Source organism: Patiria miniata, unplaced genomic scaffold (genome assembly GCF_015706575.1).
Source record: "Patiria miniata isolate m_02_andy unplaced genomic scaffold, ASM1570657v1 HiC_scaffold_24, whole genome shotgun sequence".
In the NCBI taxonomy this organism is placed as follows: Eukaryota; Metazoa; Echinodermata; class Asteroidea; order Valvatida; family Asterinidae; genus Patiria; species Patiria miniata.
In genome coordinates, this window is record NW_024037063.1 from 21852420 (window position 1) to 21871580 (window position 19161).

Below are 19161 nucleotides of genomic sequence, written 5' to 3' on the forward strand. Positions count from 1 at the left end.
ACTTTTCAACACTGGTAATTAACCTTATAACAAAATTACTTGTACGTATTTTGTCTTACAGATGCTTCATGGGAATCAGTCTGGAATCTGGCACCAAATGCACAAGAAGAGGGGAAATCAAACGCACAGGTCAGGACGTTCAGAGGAAGAGAGAAATGATCAGTTGCCATGTTGCAACATTTTGTTCGCAAACTTACCATGGGTGGACGTGATTATATTGTTGAAAGATCTAGAGAATAATGAATGCTATAGATAAACTTTGATGAGAGTAGAGTTCAAAAAGGTTTTACTCCATGTGAATCCCTAGTTTACCAAATTGAGTCACTTAAAGATTCAAGATCTATTACCCAGGCCTGATTTTACCTTGAAAAAATATTTAAATGTGTAATTACTATTTCTGTGTGATCTCCAAAGTAATAAGCCTTCAGATGCGATACACCAAACTATAATCATCCATGTGCTAGTACATGTATATCCAGTCATTAAATTAATAAAAATTGATAACATAAAAATATTATCACAGAAAATTGTTGTAACACTTAGAAAGGCCTTGTCCACTATACTAAGGTCACCAAACGCAATAATGTTCTGTATACACAATTTTGTGGAATGTGTAAACTTTTTCTTAACATCTGTACAATAGTTCTAGAAGAAAAACAAGATGTAGTTTCTTAGTTAAAACCCCGGCCTGTGTAATATTACCGGTGTAGCGTGAATATCCGACTCCATGAAATGTGGACTCATTGGTAGTACTGCGCACGCGTGAGTACGATACTATGCTATTTTTAGGATCATTTCGGGAGAGTGACCTGTCACGTGCGAGGGATCAACCAATAATAGGGAAATAGGGGTCCGATTTTCATAGGAGTCGGATTTTCATGTGACACCGGCCACAATTGCAACCTGGGGACCAGTTGTTTGTACTTGAAACCTCAATCTCCTCAACCGGATAAAATATTTATGAGAAGCAATCTGACGTACGATACATGTATGATGTCCTCCACAATTGTCATTTCAAAGAGAACAAACTCAGCTGATTCAATAGGTAGCGGAGGTTCATACCTGACACGCATAGTCACTTTTGCCAAATAATACTATATGTTGAAGTACAATTTCTTTGGGAGTTCCAAAAATGAAGGAGGGTTTGGAAAAGAATAATGTAAGTACACTTAAAGGATAATGTTTCGTCACCGACACCACGAAGTAACACCCATCTACATACCAGTAAAAACTAGCAATCGGAGAAAACGGCAACTAAAGTTGAACGCCTTCTAAAACAACACTTTGCGTCAAAACGACAGAGTATTTTCAGTTGGGTTTTCGTTGTGGACACTTGATGAATTGAATTTATTAAATCTGCTGTTTTTCACTCGTTTGTGTATTAAATAAACAAGAAATAAGAGAAAAAAGATGAGTGTTAGTTCGTGAAACCGAAAAAGCTGCGAAACTGTACATTTTCGTTTTCACGAAGTAACACTCTTCAATGTATTTAACACGAGGAAAGTGCAACTTCAGGTCAGCGCGCGCGCTCATACAACTTGTTACAAGAAGATACTTCGTGAAAACGTTTTTGCTCACTTATGAGCAGAGTGCGCGCCATGCATTGCAATGGAAAATGGAACTTGAGTGTTACTTCGTGAAAACGAAAATTGTCACTTTTGCGCAAAAGTTGCCATGGCCATAATAATTACGCTAAGTATCCATGCATGGATACTTAGCGTAATTATTAAAGTAAAGCTCTTTAAGCTTTGAAACTTCGTGCAATGGTAGGCCTTGATGAATAATGTTTAAAAATCCAAAAAACTGAAAATCGAAAAAAATATGCTTTAATACGGTAGAGTGTTATTATACTTCGTGGTGTCGATGACGGTTTGTACACTTAAAGATAATTAAAAACAAAATACCAGCTTACAGTGGGCCGCGAATTAAGTTACCTGTACCGGTATGTGGGTTGTTTCCACTTTACTTGGAATAACACATGGTTTTGAACAATCCATTCAATTGAAGAATAGAAAGATGTCTAATTGTGTTCCAACATAATAAAAAATCTTTCTCGTCGTATTAGTTATCACTGTTCAAACTCCACGCAATGAAGAGAATAAAAGTTTCAAACGAGGAACAGTTGTCATCTGTGTGCATTTTTGTAAATTTTTACTGGATCAGTAGGCCCTACTGTAAACTTTCAAGATTACTGTAAATTTAGCTGTAAATTACTGTTAATTACTTAACAGGATGATCACCACTACTGTACAAATTATACAGTACTTTACCGTGATCATTTTACAGTAGCACTGCTCTTGTTGTAAAAAAATACAGTAATTTACTATTTTATTTAAATACAGTATGATAATATTTACTGTAAAATTTACAGTAAACGGCTGGCAACTCAGCTGCCGGTAAATTACTGTAATTTTTACAGTTAATTTTTTTTACAGTGTAATCGTGACGCGACGCGCGGCGTTAGAGATGATGTGCCGTGAGTGACCCTGAGCAGCCGTGGTAATGTCTTGCACTCGTATTGAGAAACTGTAGATCACTATCGGACCATGGAGCTAGAAAATAGCTCCACTATATGACCCACTCATATTCCCGTGCAACAGTAGCAAATTATACAAAGTACAGGACTGGGAAAACTTGTGTTCCTCTACAAACGACAGGTACATTCGAGTTAGACAAATTTACAGCAAAAGTTTCAGCTTGGATGGTATGACGGTAGAGGGCAGTAGACAGATCCAGCGCCCTCAGCCTCAGTGATAGAGCGCTAGTGGTCTTCACTCGTACCCACCGCCCTGGGCCCAATTTCACGGCGCTGCTAAGCACAAAACTAAGCAGGTTACCAGCCAAAACTCCATGTGATTTTCATGCTAAGCAAACAACAGCTGAATACTAAATACGAGCAATATACATGTACATCACGTGGAGTTTTGACTGGTAACCTGCTTTTATAAGCCAGACTACTTTTGTGGTAAGCAAATTTTTGTGCTTAGCAGTGCCGTGAAATTGGGCCTAGGGCGCTGGGATACGCTGATGAGCTGCACAGAATCTTGTGAAAGAAGTGGCCTTTCACATATAAAGCATCTGGCTGCAGCTGTTTAAGACCGCAGTTAGCCAAAGCGCGCAAATGCTATCCGAAAACTTTCCCTTTAAAATGCGCACATTCCATACCGGATGTGATTTCTGTTTCATTTTGGACCATGTGGACACATTTTGAGCGTCGCATGCAATCGGACCCATCGTGAATTCGAAACGGAGCCTGAGCAATTGACGAGAATTGAAATTTTACAAAACAGATTTTCCTGCATTATTGCGCTTTTCAACGAAATAAAGCATTTATGAATCGGAATAAAACGGCCGTTTCAAACCTTGCCGAGTCGTGGCCGTGCTGACGTGCAGGTTACAGGTCACGCAAAATCCATCCAATCAGAGCGTGAATTCATCAGCGTATCCCAGCGTCCTGTTTGCAGGGCGGGGGTACGAGCGAATAGTTGATCATGCTAGATGACAGGGGGCGCTTGTTAAGTCGAACGGAACTTTGCAATTCACATGCGTCCGAAGTCTTTTTTTGTCGGAAAGATGTTCCAATCATAAATGTATTTAGGCCATGTGGCATTCGGCAATTGCAACAATAATGTTGCCGCCGCTTTAAATTTTGATAGGATGATCCTCTGCCATTTTTACATCCATGAAAAATCAAACTGTAGCCTACATATCTAGGGGCGATGAAGATAATATTGCCATTGACGTCATGATGAGTCAGTGAAACAACACATATAATTACAGCGCGGGCGGACGGGACAACGCATACACCGCGTACAGAAGACTTACTCAACAGACACTTAGTACAAACGTGTTTCTCATGAAACAAAAATTAGGCTGAAACATTCATATGTGATTTTCTTGGTTGCAAGTGGCCGAATTTATACTACACGGCAGTTTGTTTCTGGGGAATCCGTTCGCTGTTACTAATCTACAGAGACATGGGCCATGATCGTAACTGCTTCAAAACTTCCTTCGTATCATTCATAAGTTGCTTATGGCTGATTGTCTCCTTCGATGCGCATTCAGTTTTTGCTCAAGCCACTGCTCCCATGCCGAAGCAACTACCGAGTGTGTTTACTACCGGGCAAACTCTTAACAGACTGCGGAATATCTTATGCAAGAGGTAAGTCATTATCAGTCGTTCTTGCATTGACTTTCCTAGTAGGATATCATCGTTAAAATAACTTCAACCGCAGTCCACGCTTAAACCACATTCGTGCAGTGGGTTGATTTTGGGTTTGAGCCAATTTCATTCTTAGCGATGATTCTTTAAAGTGAAGATACATCATTTGCAAACATCACAAAACGAAATGATCACTTGAAATTATCATGAAATACCTTTCTGGCTTGATAGGGAATGACAGTCTAAAGCACCCTGTAAAATCGTGGCTCCTGGTGTGCTGTCATTTTCAAGAAAAAAAAAATTGCATTTTTCCAACGCTGGTCGACCGACCAGCGTTGGAGAAAACTGTTTTTTTTTTCTTCAAAAACTGCTCCTAATTTTTCATAATTAGGTATTTCATGTTTTCTTTACAATTGATAACATACATGTGAAGGTTTTTTGGGCAACATTTTCTCACTGCGTTCCCAACTTATTAATATCGCTAGCCGTTTCTTCCACGCCATGGACTAATTAAACAAGTTGCAAAAACGGTCGATCATTTTAGGATTTCTCATTTTTCTGAACCTACGAATTTAAGCGACCACACTGCGTGTTTGACATCTCATGGGAGATGTTCCCTGATTTGCGGAAATCCTTGATAATTGAGCTAATTCCACAGATATCCGGTCGGGCGGATTGATGATCATCATGTATTGCTACAATAAAATGCACACCATGATTAACTTCATAACAAGAAAACAAACTATTTCATAATTATTTTCTGATATACTTGTGTTATTGCAACGAAAGGAGAAGCAGTGATTTTGAATATTTTTTTTACGTATTTGTAGTTGCAGCCATCAAGGGCGCAATCGACAGTGTCGAGAATATGGACAGCAAGACGTGTGTTACTTGCTATGCGGATGTGGCAATTATGGCAAATGTCTAGCTGAAGGGTCCTGCACATGCCCCCTGATCCCCGAGGAAGGTAGGACGTCAGTAGACTTTCCTGTTTTATTTTTGTCCAAGGAACATGACCTGCTTCTCTGTTGGAGTAAAGGAACTCATTATGCTGAATTGTTCATGACGATGTCGATACTTTAAGACTATTAATGATGACAACGCCGATAACTTTGATAATGATAACCATGCCGACGGTGATAATTGTGAAAAAAATAACACATTTATTTCGATTTCATTTTATTATCATCCATGTAAGGTTGTCCACTGAGTCAAACTCTGTGCCTGTTCGACGATGCTTCAATATGCTCAACCGAAAACGATATATGTCTGTACTATGATGAGAGGAAAATTCGCTGTGAATGCCGAGATGGGTGGATCGGTGAGAACTGTCAAACATGCAGTGACGAATCGACAAGGTAAGAAAAGCCTCAAATACATGTCATTGAGTGCGTTGGTTTTAAAGGTTATTGCTTTACCTTGACCTATACTTAATTAAATAGCAGATTTGGATATCGACCTCACGCAGGCAAACTCACCGTCGTTCTTACTCAAGTTACGCAGGGGAGTGGCAGGGGAGGGGCGGGTAATGAGAGGGGAGCGCACGTAGCTTTGAAAGAAGGCAAATGTTTCAGGGTTGCATTTTTTGGGGTCACCCTGTATAATCGTTCTTGTTTTTTTACTTGTTTCAAATCTAGCTGCAAGTTGGATGAAGAGTCCTTGGACCCTCCAGTTTCTGGATCCGAGCTGACCATCAAGGTGCTTGTTATAGCTTGTGCTGGCTGTCTGATCCTGGGGATCATAATCGGTGTCTTCTGCATGTGTCGAACAGGAAAACTTGTGTGTATTACAACATCAAGGTGAGAACTCAATTCCCAAATAGAATCTCTTTGGTATGGGCTTTATGCACGAGGCACCCATTTTTGTCGAGTTTCCTGAATGTATTTCATAAATTGTTTACTGTTGAATGGGAATGCACCAGACTATTTATTGCGGCATAATGCAGCCTTATTTCACTATTATTTTTTTTTAATCTGGCTTTCTACATTAGGAAATGTTTAAGAAATTACTCATTGGAGCAGACTGGAATTAATTAGTCATTACCTTGTTTGCATTTAAGCAAGTTCCAAAAATTAAGCTTTTACCAAACTTTCAATTTAATGTGGCTGACTCGTGCATATGGCCCATTATATCCTCATGCGATGCGATCCTTGGCTGAATGTTTATCTTCTAAACAAAATACTGTTTTTGTATAAAAGTTGAACTCCATCAAATCCACCCTTCTTTATCAACCATTAACATGGTGCAACTGATTAATTTACAACTACATTTTGCATTATAACTGCAAACTACAGTGCCTTACTATCACTAGGTCTATCACAAACTGTCCTCTGATCGGTATAACAAAACTGAATTCATCTGGAAAGTATACCCAATGTACTTTTTTTCACTATCTCATTTTTTTAGCAGGGTTGAAAATCGAGTGGAAAATTTTAGGAAAGACGAAACTCAAGAACGGAATCTGAATCGGCCAGTTACAAGGCAACACTCGGATCATGCTTATTGTCATGTCATCCAGTACGCTGTTCCCGAAACGCCTACCAGTCAACCAATTTCAGAGACATCACAAGATGCGGGATACGCAGAACTTAATATCACTCGGCACAGAAAGTCGGAGGGCATCTACTACTTCAAACTAGAGTCACCCTCTTCCGGTGCCACTTACGAAAGTGTTAAGAAAAGTAGTTCGGCTGTTACCCCATTTCACAATGTCAAGGACGACGCATCATCGATTGACGTCATGAACAAAGAACTGGACAAAAAGTCCGGAAACAGGGAATTTAAAGGTAATCCATGGTCTTCTGACGAATACGATCATCTACAGCGACAAGTGGATGTTAATATTAGCGAGACTTCCAAGAACTACAGTCACCTAGCGCTTCAGGAGTTCCTCTAAACTGCTCGACTCTGTCAAAAAGAAAATTGTTTCTTGTCTCGCTCAAATATAAATAATTGCCTTTATTTTTTTTTATCCTGTAGCTTGGTCGTGATTTATATAGTAAAACTTCGTTTTTGGTGTCCAGTCTCTATCAATTATTTTATCTATAATTTGTGTAGACAATCACACGGTCATGGGTCAGTACACTAAAAAAATTGCCTGGAATAATTTAACCCAAGAAAGGGTGAAAACTGCAACTACCCAAAATTGGGTTGTTCTTTACCCAATTGTTTGGGTTAGAATTTCTGTTAAATTGGTTATAAAACAACCCAAGTTTGGGTAGTTGCAGTTTTCACCCTTTCTTGTGTAAAATTAACCCAGGCAATTTTTCAGTGTAACTATATAGGGGAAATAAAGCAACAGTAAAATCCATAATTACAGTTACTGGCAAGGCATTTAATTTAGCCGAATTTTATTCGTACGGAAATGGCATAATATTAAAGTTTTACTTTGTGCGCATATAAGTTAAGTATTGTGCTTCCTGTTATTTAACTTTTATAACATTATACCCCTTATATTTCATGTGCTCCATTGTTCTTCTTGGTGATAAAGTTGGTCTTTTGGTGTAATAACTAAAAGAATAAATAAGGGGTATAATAACAAGTGCATGATGTGAACAGTGCTTCCCAAATCCTTCTCAGTCATATACTTTTCCAAACAAACAAATATTCGGTAATTATCTATTTTCGGCAAGTTTTGATACATTGAAACAAAAATAACGACATATAATATATAGTATAGTATATATGGAATATCTTATACTCTCAAACCCATATGGTTGTACAATATTATGCTGTTGAGTTGCATCGTTTCAGAATGATCTTCATTTTCACTGTTCATTTCATTGTTCATTTTCACTATTCATATAATACCTTTATAAAAATATAACCTGCATAAATTAAAACCTATCATTTTAATATAATGAAAAAAACGCCCAGCTGCAATGACATGAATAATAAAAATACATATCATTTAAATTAAAAGCTTTGGTCTTGTTTTCATCGTTATCTGCTCGTTATACTGCATCCAAATGAATATGAATCCATAAATGGCCAACACAGCGAATCCTGAGTTAGCACAAATAGGCCTACATTCACAGAGTAATACACGACCAGCCTGTTTCCTGTGATTGACTAAGCGGCTGTCTCACTGAGAATACTTGTACATGTACATATATATGAGACTCTCCGATCCAGCTACTTTTTAGGCAAGTTGAATGGGTCATGAAGTTACTTTTGCTCAGGAACACATAGTGTGCATCTTTCTACTCCTCTAAAATATATGAAAACTATTTGGCATACTTTTTGGTTAATTTTACGGAAAGGTGTATTTTTTTAAACAATTATAATTGTCCATTCTTTTCTGGAAAACTGAAGGCGCTGTTTGCTGTGATGTCATTTCAGGAAGACACCGTCCAGTTTTGGTTGTTTGTGTTCAAGTTGTTGAACCCAAACATTTGTTGAAAACATCTGTGAGAAAAGTTTGCTCATTGGCTTATTGCCATGTAATGACACAACAACGAATCGCCAAAGAAAAGTTTACGACAGCAAAACATCCTAAACTCTGGCAACTTTGATGATCCAATAGTTGTAATGCGGATTCTGCCTTAAATGACATCACACATTTGTTCATGAATATGGAAATTGGCATCAGCATAAAAACAAGAACGCACAAAAAATGCCCTTGAAAATGGCAAGCGATAATTGAAAATAAGGTTAAATGCGACACAAAGGTGCATTTTTAAGGACTGCATAAAAACAATTACATTGCATGGCCCCTTTAAGCATTATACTAACGAGCGTCGAGTTGGGGGTATCAAGACCCCAATATCTGAAGAATCAAGATTCAACATCCGTGGTGTTGCATCTTAATTCTTCAGATATTAAGAGTTCTTAGGAGGACAATTAATGGATTTCGCTGGACAAACCGATTCACTGTGCCTTAGTTAACCCGGATGGTTATCTGCAGTTGGCACCACGGGAGGCGACTGTGAGCAACATCCAGGGAAAGGAATCTGCGCACACTTACCCTGAGGTCCGATGACACGACACACAGACAGGAAGAAGAATGTTGCAAAGACCCAACTCACTGCCATGACTAACATCAGAAAGATACCGAGTTGGATGTATGTGATCACACTGGAAGGCATCATCATAGCACCTGCAACAAAGGTTGACAGAGCAGCAACAGTGATAGCCGAGCTTACTGTAGTCAGTGATGTCATGGTCCTATCTTTCCTCGAACGAGACGGAGCTAAGCGGTAAGCAACACCATAATGAATCGTGAAATCTACCGACAAACCCACAGCTAAGGACAAGATAGCCGACTCAAAGATGTTAAGGCGCCAGTCTAGCAGTACAAGAGTACCAACAGTGACGCAGAAAGCACCTGCTATCGATAGCATGGCATAGAGGGATATCAAGAGATTCCAAGTAGTAAGAAGAAGCACTACGGCCGCAATGGCTAACGATAAACCCATGGATATAGGCGTGTCCCTTGCCAAACTTCTCTGAAGATTGTAGAAGTAGAGTTGTTGGCCACCGCTGTTACTTCCAGCGTACAACCACCCTCCTGTGATTTCTGCAGGCTTGTTGGTCAGATTCTTGTCAAACCATTTATTGACCTCAGTCCAAAATTCGTCAATGGAGTTGAAGTCCATTGTGTCCATCCTAGAGCTGACGTCATACATCATAAAGCCTCGAATGGAACCATCTAAGCGACTGAATAAGGGCCCTGGATACAACCCATAGTCATAACAAGGTGATGTAGCAGCATCACATCTGCGACTTGCCTTGAGACAAGTCTCGCAGAGGTCGGCAGAATACGGAAAGACAGTCTGCCCACAGCAAGGACGTGTGACGTCACTGCAAGGAGTTCCCATCAATCTCCGGAAAGAATCCATGAAACATTCATGCGATTCAGATTCACTACCGTAGAAGCCTTGCTCACGAAAATTATGGCAAAATTCAAATAGCCACTCTTGTGCCTTGGGGTGAAACATGTTGAAGTTCTGTTTGAGAACCACACTACCGTAGTCATCTGGATTCCAATGATCGCCGTTGTCAAGGGCATCGACTCCGAATACAATGGAGATAAAGAGAGGATCGGTTTCCTCAATGTTGAAATAAAACTGGGATTTGTATACGTTATCATACAATTCAAATAAATTACTGTCTTGAAAGACTTGGAATTCTGCTGAGGTCGGTAGGCGTAACTTTGGAGTAATATACACGATACAAAACGCCCCGACGCCAAGAGAAGCTAACATGACTATCCATACATACCTTAGATTAATCACTAGTAGCGGTAGGTAGTGATCGAAAACTCTGCGATAGGCCGCAGCAACCCGTGAATGTGCAGCATGAAGTTTCCTTAAGAACCCAGGACATGGACAAGTTACTGTTGCACACCAATCCTGAAAACGTGAGTGAATGACAACAGTGGCTGGCAACCAGGTCAATGTGAACAGAAAATTGATCAAGATTGCTGTGCCGCCGTACACACCAAAGCATCTCACGGCAGTAATTGAACTTACCACACCACAAAACAGTGCTGACGCGGTCGTGAAACTTGTAACAAACATAGTGACTGCGGCATGATGCAAGGTTTTCCTTAGGATGACGCTTGGGGGCGCTTTTGGATGACTTGACTTCATCAGGCTCCATATATCCACATAAACAAACATATCATCAGCACCAATACCAATCATTAAAACAGCACTAGCTATGTTCACAAATGGAAAAAGGGAAGCCTGTATACTACAACAAAAGCGAAATACGCCACGATCAAAGACATAAGCATACTCAAAATAGTCATGACTGTAATAAGAAGTGAGCCGGTGTACACCCACATAATGACAAACACGAAACATGCGCCTAGCCCAATATACAATGTATCTAAAAGAAGGTAATCACTGAATAGGGCAAATTTCAGCGAACCAAATCCCAATGCCACCACAGCCGTTACTCCGTCATTAATGTGCTTGCCCTCCAGCCCTGCCTCATAGATGTCACGTTTGTAACCCAAATATGGGACAAATAAGATAGTAGAGCTAAGATCAAAGTGTCCCGCATTAGCGTTTTCCGCAAACGTAGCCGGAACCAAATAGTGAAAAATAAAGTAAACCGCATGGTTGAAGGACAAGCATTCTGTGGGGACATCTGGAGGGCAGTTTCCCTCCTGACAATACTTGAGTGCATTCTGTCGGTAGTAAGGAGCGCATTTCTTCAATAACGTCTTCACATTTGAGACATCCGAGTCCTGAATATCTTGACATGATTCTCTTCCGTTCAGTAGGGCTATGTAATGACCAAGCGACATGCTATCCGAGCAATCCCCGTTAGATATTCTACAGCAATAGTCTTGCATCTCAGGTGTACTACCAATGTTGTCGTCGTATTGGGTGCAGATGGATATCAACGCTTCACGTGTGAACAATTTGTGATCGCCGATAGCTTCAAAAACTACCGCTGGTTGACCATACGAACCACCTACAGAGAGAAAAAAATCCTCGATAAAAGCAAAGTTGTAACGAGTCACCTGATTATCAGGTGACTCGACTCGAGTCGAGTCATTCTTAAAGAAGTGACTCGAGTCGAGTCGAGTCATTAGGTCAAGAGGGTCGAGTCGAGTCGAGTCAAGAATTTAGCTCTAGTCAATTCGAATCACAAATATTTAGATACTCAACAATAAATAAACACAGAAGAAAAGTCTTCTTTTTTTTAAATTTTACATTCGGGCTACTACATGTGGTGACACCACATTATTTTGATGACCGACATTCAACTTACGGGGACACTGATCAAACTATGTGTGTATATGTATGGATTATTCGCGAACATCCTAACGTGACTTGAACAAAAACCAGCATCGTTGTAAGGCATTGCAACTATTTTTTTCGCAATGCTTTGCTTTTAGTAATTTTGTGGGACCCGGATCTTATTAGTCTTCTTTGAGTCGAGTCTTCTGATATATGAGGGACTTGCGAGTCGAGTGGAGTCATTTGTTTACAGTGACTCGAGTTGAGTTGAGTCATTTGCCCTCAGGGACTTGAGTCGAGTCGGGCCACCAAAAATTGTGACTCCAGTCGAACTCGAGTCGAGTCACTGACTCGAGTCATTAAAACTCTGCCGATAAGTTGTAGTAAGTTTGCAACAGATCACTTATGACCTACACCATCAATTTAATACCCAATGAAGCTCTTACCCAATTCAGTACTAGTGCAGAATTCTATGCCAGACGCAACATCAGTGTTATTGACGTCACGTCGTCTTCGCCTGGTCTGTTCGTTGGTCGTCATATTGTCTGATCCTGACATCTGACCCGGCAAAGTGAGGGAACTGTTCCATATGACGACCGAGCTAAGTGCTGTATTCAAATTGTAAAAGGACAACATTCTGGCGCTAATCTCGGTGCCCCTTGCCTCGAAACCCTGAGGAAAGACAATGTAGAAAGTTCGGCTTACTTGTCAATAGAATAAGAGTGAAAATGGAGCGCTTGAGACAGTTTGGAAAAAAAAAAGTTTGTTTCGCTGAATTATGGACGTCTTCGGCTCCAGGTATTGGTCGACGATTTTGCAAGGAATCTAAGGAGATGTTCAAGACAAAGTGTTTGGTTGAATCATTAAGAACCAAGAAATGAAAAATAAATTGAGTTCAAACTTTCTTTTAGATCGATAATTACTACGGTTACCTTCGGTGCAACAGAATGGCTAAAATGTTTTCCAGATTTTCTAAAATTAAATTTTTTATTGACTATACTTATTAAAGGTTTTCCCGGCCAATTTCCTGAAATGTTCATTCACTTCTGAAAATCAGTCATTCATCTTTGTCTGAATTTGAATGCACGTCTTTAATCTCATTTCAATTCAACGAAAGTTCAATCGTTTTCATTGTCAGATTTGAGAAACAGGCGGCCAATCACGTTACCTGTGCATTCATTTACGCAAGCATGTAATTGATTTCAGGTACAGCTAATTTGATTGGCAGTTAATAAAAAAGAAACCCAAAATTGTATCCAGTGCCGAAGGCATTAAACTATAAATGAAATAAAATGGTGAATGTTTGAAATCGCCCTCTTAAAGCGAAAAAGAAGTCTTGTAAATGAATCTGAATGGACATAAACGAAAGGTGCTGCTCAATCACTTAATTGATTGAACGGAAATAGATTCGAATGCTCTGGTAGCGAAAATGAAAAGTATATGTTCAGAGCGATTCTCAAATTCAGACGAAAATGAAAGACCGATTTTCAGAAGTGAATGAACGTTTTAGGAAATTGGCCGGGAAAACCTATATTAACAGCAATAAGTCACACGTACCTTTGTGGGCTCACTGAAGTCGGGAGGATCGTACACAATTAATGAAATGACGCCGCAAACAGCCGTCAATATCAGCAGGCAAACACACATCCCTATGGCAACGGGAAGCTTGATAAGCTGTCGCGAGTACCTAAATTGTATGATCGAATAAATTCACGTTATTAATTCAAATAAATTTACATTACTAATTCGCGACTCATACAGCTATATAATTAGAATACACATGCATGTGCTTATTTGTGCTATCTGATCTGTTTTAAGTTACTGTTCAATTCCGATGTAAAGTTTTACGGTGGCCCTGGAACGACATTTTAATATTGACCTTTTTAATATGAACCTTGTAACTTCTTAATATTGACGTTGTACCTTCGCAATATGCACGTTGCACGAGGCTTAATATCGCATTGTGGAAGTTGTTCCTTCTTAATGTGAATGTTCCAACTTGTTAATGATCACGTTCAATCTTGTCAATGTACATCATTGATCATGCTTGATGTCAACGTTGCACCTTGCTTCTTCGCAATATGAATCATGTACAATGTACCTTCGCATTGTGAACAATTGACCTTGCATCTTGTTAATATCATTGTTGAACCGTCCTCCTTCGCAATGTGAATCATGCATTCTAAAAAGTACGAAGTCCTTGTCAAGCCCTATAGTTAAACAACCAGTTATGATGGAGTTTCAATCTGACAGCTGTTTAATGTCACTTAACCTGGGTCTACCTTGTAGTGATTTTATCATGAATCAAGGCTCTCTGATTTATTTCACATCTATTGTTGATCACTGTGTGCGCATATTAATTGAAATATTCTAATACAGGGAGTTTCCATAAATATTATGATAGGGGCGCTGTAAGTTGCCTTGCATCTTGGAGTTGCAGCACCGCAGACATGAACTGACACAATGGAAACCGCATGCAAGCGTGGAGTGTACACGCTTGCAGCCATTCAAATGTCCACATGAGCCAAGTTATCGCAACTGTAAAGTTCGCTCAGAATCGTATACAAAATAGTGGTTAACTATATGATTATTTCAACCACACAGAGAAAAAAAAACAGTGTTTATCAAGAACCATTGAGTTTTTTATTTTACATGTAAACTTAACTGATCGAGACCTATACCGTAGTCTTTGCCTGAGGCTGGATGCTGTATTTTATTCTGTATTGACAAGGTAATGCGTGCGCGGAGTATATGCCTGAAATCTCCTGGGTAGCGCTGCCAAAGTTCTTAAGACAACATAACTGTTGACAGCGTCCTCTGCCGCACGCCATGGCAGCTTCACCGGGCTTGTCAGTGACTGGCTGGGTTCCGTAATATCTCATCTCAACTGAAGCTGTCCGTTGCAGACTCGTCTTTGTCGTCAATGCGTGATCAAGTGAATTATCACAGATATAAATATATACTCGGCCAGCAACACTCGCTGGTGAATAAGCTAGACCAAACGACTTGTAACGTAACGACACTAAAGGGAATATACAGGTATCACAAGTCCTAAGTTCCCCCCAACATTATTCTTAATTAATGAAATAGAAATACACGATGTCAACAATATCCCAAATGCAAATGACAGAGGACACTCTTCTGCCCATCTTGTGAGAAAATGATGGAAATCCAATCACGCATACCAACACGAAGCTCATTTGAATGAAAAAAGTGCCAATAAAAAAAGTTGCAGTAAATAGCATTGCTCCAATGTACTGGTTTGATCATGCTTTAAAAGGTAGAATGTCAATCCCTTTTGTATCTAATCTAAAAGTAATAGGATTACACAGCATTTTCTTTGTCATCTTCGCATTAAAAGGTCTGCAATTATCTGTTAGATTACCCAGATTGCGTCTTGTTTTAGTTAAACATCCTTTTAAACAAGGAAACTTTTGTAAGGTAAAATTATTAATTAATGAAAGTCTACCCTGCCTTGCAGGATCACTCAAACCAGTACATTGGAGCAATGCTATTTACTGCAACTTTTTTTTGGGCACTTTTTTCATTCTAATGAGCTTCGTGTTGGTATGCGTGATTGGATTTCTATCATTTTCTCACAATATGGGCAGAAGAGTGTCCTCTGTCATTTGCATTTGGGATATTGTTGACATCGTGCATTTCTATTTCATTAATTAACAATAATGTTGGGGGGAACTTAGGACTTGTGATACCTGTATAGATGTATGCGAACAGTGTCAATTATAAGCCTGCATTGATCCTAGGTATTTACTCGGAAATATTTCCGGAAATGTTTTGTCGTTTCGCTTTCGATGTTGGCCTGCATTGATCCTAGGTATTTACTCGGAAATATTTCCGGAAATGTTTTGTCGTTTCGCTTTCGATGTTGGCCTCTTCCTCGAAACCTGACTAACTACAGATGAGGACGTGTAACCTAATATGATGTGGATGAATAACAGGATGGGGTTAGACTAGAATTGGAACATTTTCTGGAAAAAAGGTAATCTATACGGTGTAGATTACATTTCTGTCCAGAAAATGGTGCATGGATGGATATGCATAGAAAAAGAAAACCGGTCAAGATGTAAACCAAAACATACATTTTTGAAATTAAAGATATATTCGTCTCCCGATGGCAAAATATCGGTGTCTATGATTGCTTACTATATACAGGTGACCCAAACAAATGCAACCCTGAAACATTTGTCCTTTTTTCAAAAACGTGATCTATGAATTTTTAAGTTTTGGATATGAGATAAAAGCTGAGAGTTTTTTCTCTTGTATACTGAAAAAGTCATGAAAACAGTACATTGCGTGGCTGAGAAAATGCAAATTATGTAACACCACTCCTGGTCCATTTCAATGACATTACCACAGTTAAGAAACATTTATTTTAATATGTCTTTCATTAATTGTGCAATTTCTTTAGTCTTTGGACATATTTATGATGCTGAAAAGGTTTAACATAGGACTAAAAGGATAAGATACCTGTTCGGGTGGTAAACAAAAGGTATTTCCATCAAATTCATTCGTACTCTTGTCATGTTCCGTGTTGTTTGTAGGGATTAGGACACAATGCGCTACATGCATTTCATGCACAAAAAGGTACAGTGTAATTCCATTAACTGTGGTAATGCCATTGGAATGGACCATAAAGGAGTTGTGTTACATAATTTGCATTTTCTCAGTAACCCAATTTGCTGTTTTCATGTTTTTTATTCTGTATTTAATGAAATAAAAACCTCTAAGCTTTAATCTGATATCCAAAACATAACAATTTATAATTCATGTTCAGGCTAATGAACGCTGTTTCACTAGAAAAGATGTGTTCAATTCATGAGACTAATTAATTTCTTGACGGGATACTCTCCGTCAATTACAATAATGCAAAACAGCGTTCTGTGATCTCGTTAAGAAGGCTTTTATCATAATACTTTACATCCTTCAAGCCCTATTCAGATTTTTTGTGTGTTTTAATCATAGTTACGAGAGATTTCCGATGGAGTACATTGACAAGATCGAACGTGAATATTAACAAGTTGGAAAATTCACATTAAGAAGGAACAACTTCCACAATGCGATATTAAGCTACGTGCAACGTGCATATTGCGAAGGTACAACGTCAATATTAAGAGGTTTAAAGTTCACATTAAAAAAGTCAATATTAAAATGTCGTTCCAGGGCCACCGTAAAGTTTAATATCCCAAGTCCTGCTTGTATTGCTACTAGTATTATTCGAGAGTTTCTCGATCCTCAAAACTGACAAATGCAAATATTGATCTTCGGGTGAAGCGTGCACTAAAACTGAACGATAAGGTTACAATTCCGCCTGCACCATTGGAAAGGGATCAATAATTTTGTCACTCGTCGGACTCAAATCCATCGGTGCCATGCCGCAAACTCACATCACCCAAAACAGAGACTTTAAGGATGGGCTCCGTCCCACACTTTCAGACCCTCGTAACCATGTACAAAAAGGAGTAAAAATGAATCAAATAAAACCAAACACCTTAGCTATGATTTTCAATTCAAGGCGTCGTGAAATTTATGGACTTTATAATTTGAAGAATCGCCCCTCACAGTCCTCATTAATACTGCCTTTTATTAAACAAAATGTTCTGAACTTCACTTTAACAAACCTATTATTGATTGATAGCAATATCCTTTCATAAATCCGTATAAATGATTTGCCCTTTGCTATGCCTAGTACATTAATCATAGCATGGATAAAATGCATCAAATTCTCATCGGACGGAAATTTCTGCGCGACTGTCAAAGTCCTTAAAATAACCAGGAGATAAGCAACTCTCTAGCCGTGTCAAAGTTTAATATCCATACACTATTTAGGTAACAGTGCTTTTTCCCTTCGCTCTATTGAAAATCATGGTACATTAGAAAATCAAATTAACGTTTTAGTAAAAAAAGGAACGTTTCATATTATTCTCCATTTGGAAACATTAGATATGATTGCAGTCATAAGCTAGTACACTTGCAGTTTGAAAAACCTAAACCGTAGCGCTTATAATAAGCATTACATTGTAAGGATATGGGAAATTACTCTGCACAAGGTCAGTCGAACAAGCTATAAATAAGGACAACAAAACCTGCTGGAATATTAAGTGCGATAATGCACGATAGAATGCAATTCAACAAGAGCCACTTTCAGCTATAACGACGGATCGACGCACAACGTACACATGCGTTGTACTCTTGATATGAGGAGTAACGTGGGAGGACCAACGGAGGTCACGTGCCCCCCCCCTCGAGACATGGGCCCTGTGTGCCCCCGACCGCCAATCAGAATTAGAGGCAGGCAAAAAATAACTTGTTATTGTTTAAAACCAGTTTAGCCCCTCCCCCTCCTCTAGAAATGTGGCCCCCTGCCCGGCTGCCTCCCCAACCCGTAAATTTGACCCCAGTTACGTCATTCATGCGTCACTGATAAAAAATATTTTGCAGTACATCAAACAGCACAGAGGATGTTTTCTATTAAGTCTAAATGCAATGAATCATAAAACAAACAAGGAAATAAAACACATCAAAACCGAAACACACACGCTTTTCTATCTGTACATAATGCATTATTACTAGTTCTGATCCGTTATCTTACCATCCTCTGATTCCACCGGCATCATGTGTCTTATATTCTTCATTCGCCTTCTCCTGGTAATCTTCTATGGTCGAAGTCCCTGTACCATCCTCCTTATTAATTTGTGGCAGTTCTGTGGCCTCAACTGTCGCCATTTTGTGTCGTACGATCCTCAGCCGGCGCTAGATCATCCGACATGTATACCGGCATATCCCGGCCAAATACATGCATAACATTAGCATTAAATATACGCGCAATCACTGTGTGCATTGACGTAGGCTAATAGGTCAGAGGCAGCAGGCGCTATGGCAACGGCTGTAATAAAATTATAATGCGGTACGATATACATGTACATTTACATGTATAGAACACGCGTAAATTTGAAAACTCGTTCTTGAAAATTAGTTTGCAGGCCTTTGAAGGAAACAATGTCTTTCTACACATTTGACTGAAAATCCCCCCAATTAAATAACCTTAAAATTTAAATAACCTCCTGATGTAGTGGATCTAGGGATCGGGGGGGGGGGGGGGGGGGGGGCTCAGCCACTGACTCATGTTATACATTATACAGGGTGGATACAGGCGCGGTTCTAGGGGGGGGGGGCCTGGGGGGGGGGCTGTAGCTCTATGGCTCTAGTCCCCCCCCCCCAAAAAAAATTTCATTAGCAAAAAGAAGGATTGTGATGTACATGCGAACGGTCTCCCCTAAAGAA

General features: G+C 39.4%; 1 protein-coding gene and 1 pseudogene across 2 annotated transcripts; one reads left to right on the top strand and one right to left on the bottom strand.

The window, feature by feature from the left end:
- The first annotated feature begins 3461 nt into the window (after positions 1 to 3461).
- On the top strand, positions 3462 to 7254 carry LOC119732115. Of its 2 annotated transcripts, none has more exons than XM_038205508.1 (5): positions 3462 to 4162; positions 4993 to 5129; positions 5361 to 5520; positions 5800 to 5961; positions 6569 to 7254. In XM_038205508.1, the coding sequence occupies exons 1-5, from the start codon at positions 3978 to 3980 to the stop codon at positions 7056 to 7058; spliced, it is 1134 nt and encodes a 377-aa protein (XP_038061436.1). In that variant the 5' UTR covers positions 3462 to 3977; the 3' UTR covers positions 7059 to 7254. The 2 variants fall into 2 exon arrangements, with proteins under 2 accessions (XP_038061436.1, XP_038061437.1); XM_038205509.1 differs by having other exon boundaries at positions 6572 to 7254.
- A 1547-nt stretch (positions 7255 to 8801) lies between these two features.
- On the bottom strand, positions 8802 to 18909 carry LOC119732116 (annotated as a pseudogene).
- Between the last annotated feature and the right edge of the window lie 252 nt (positions 18910 to 19161).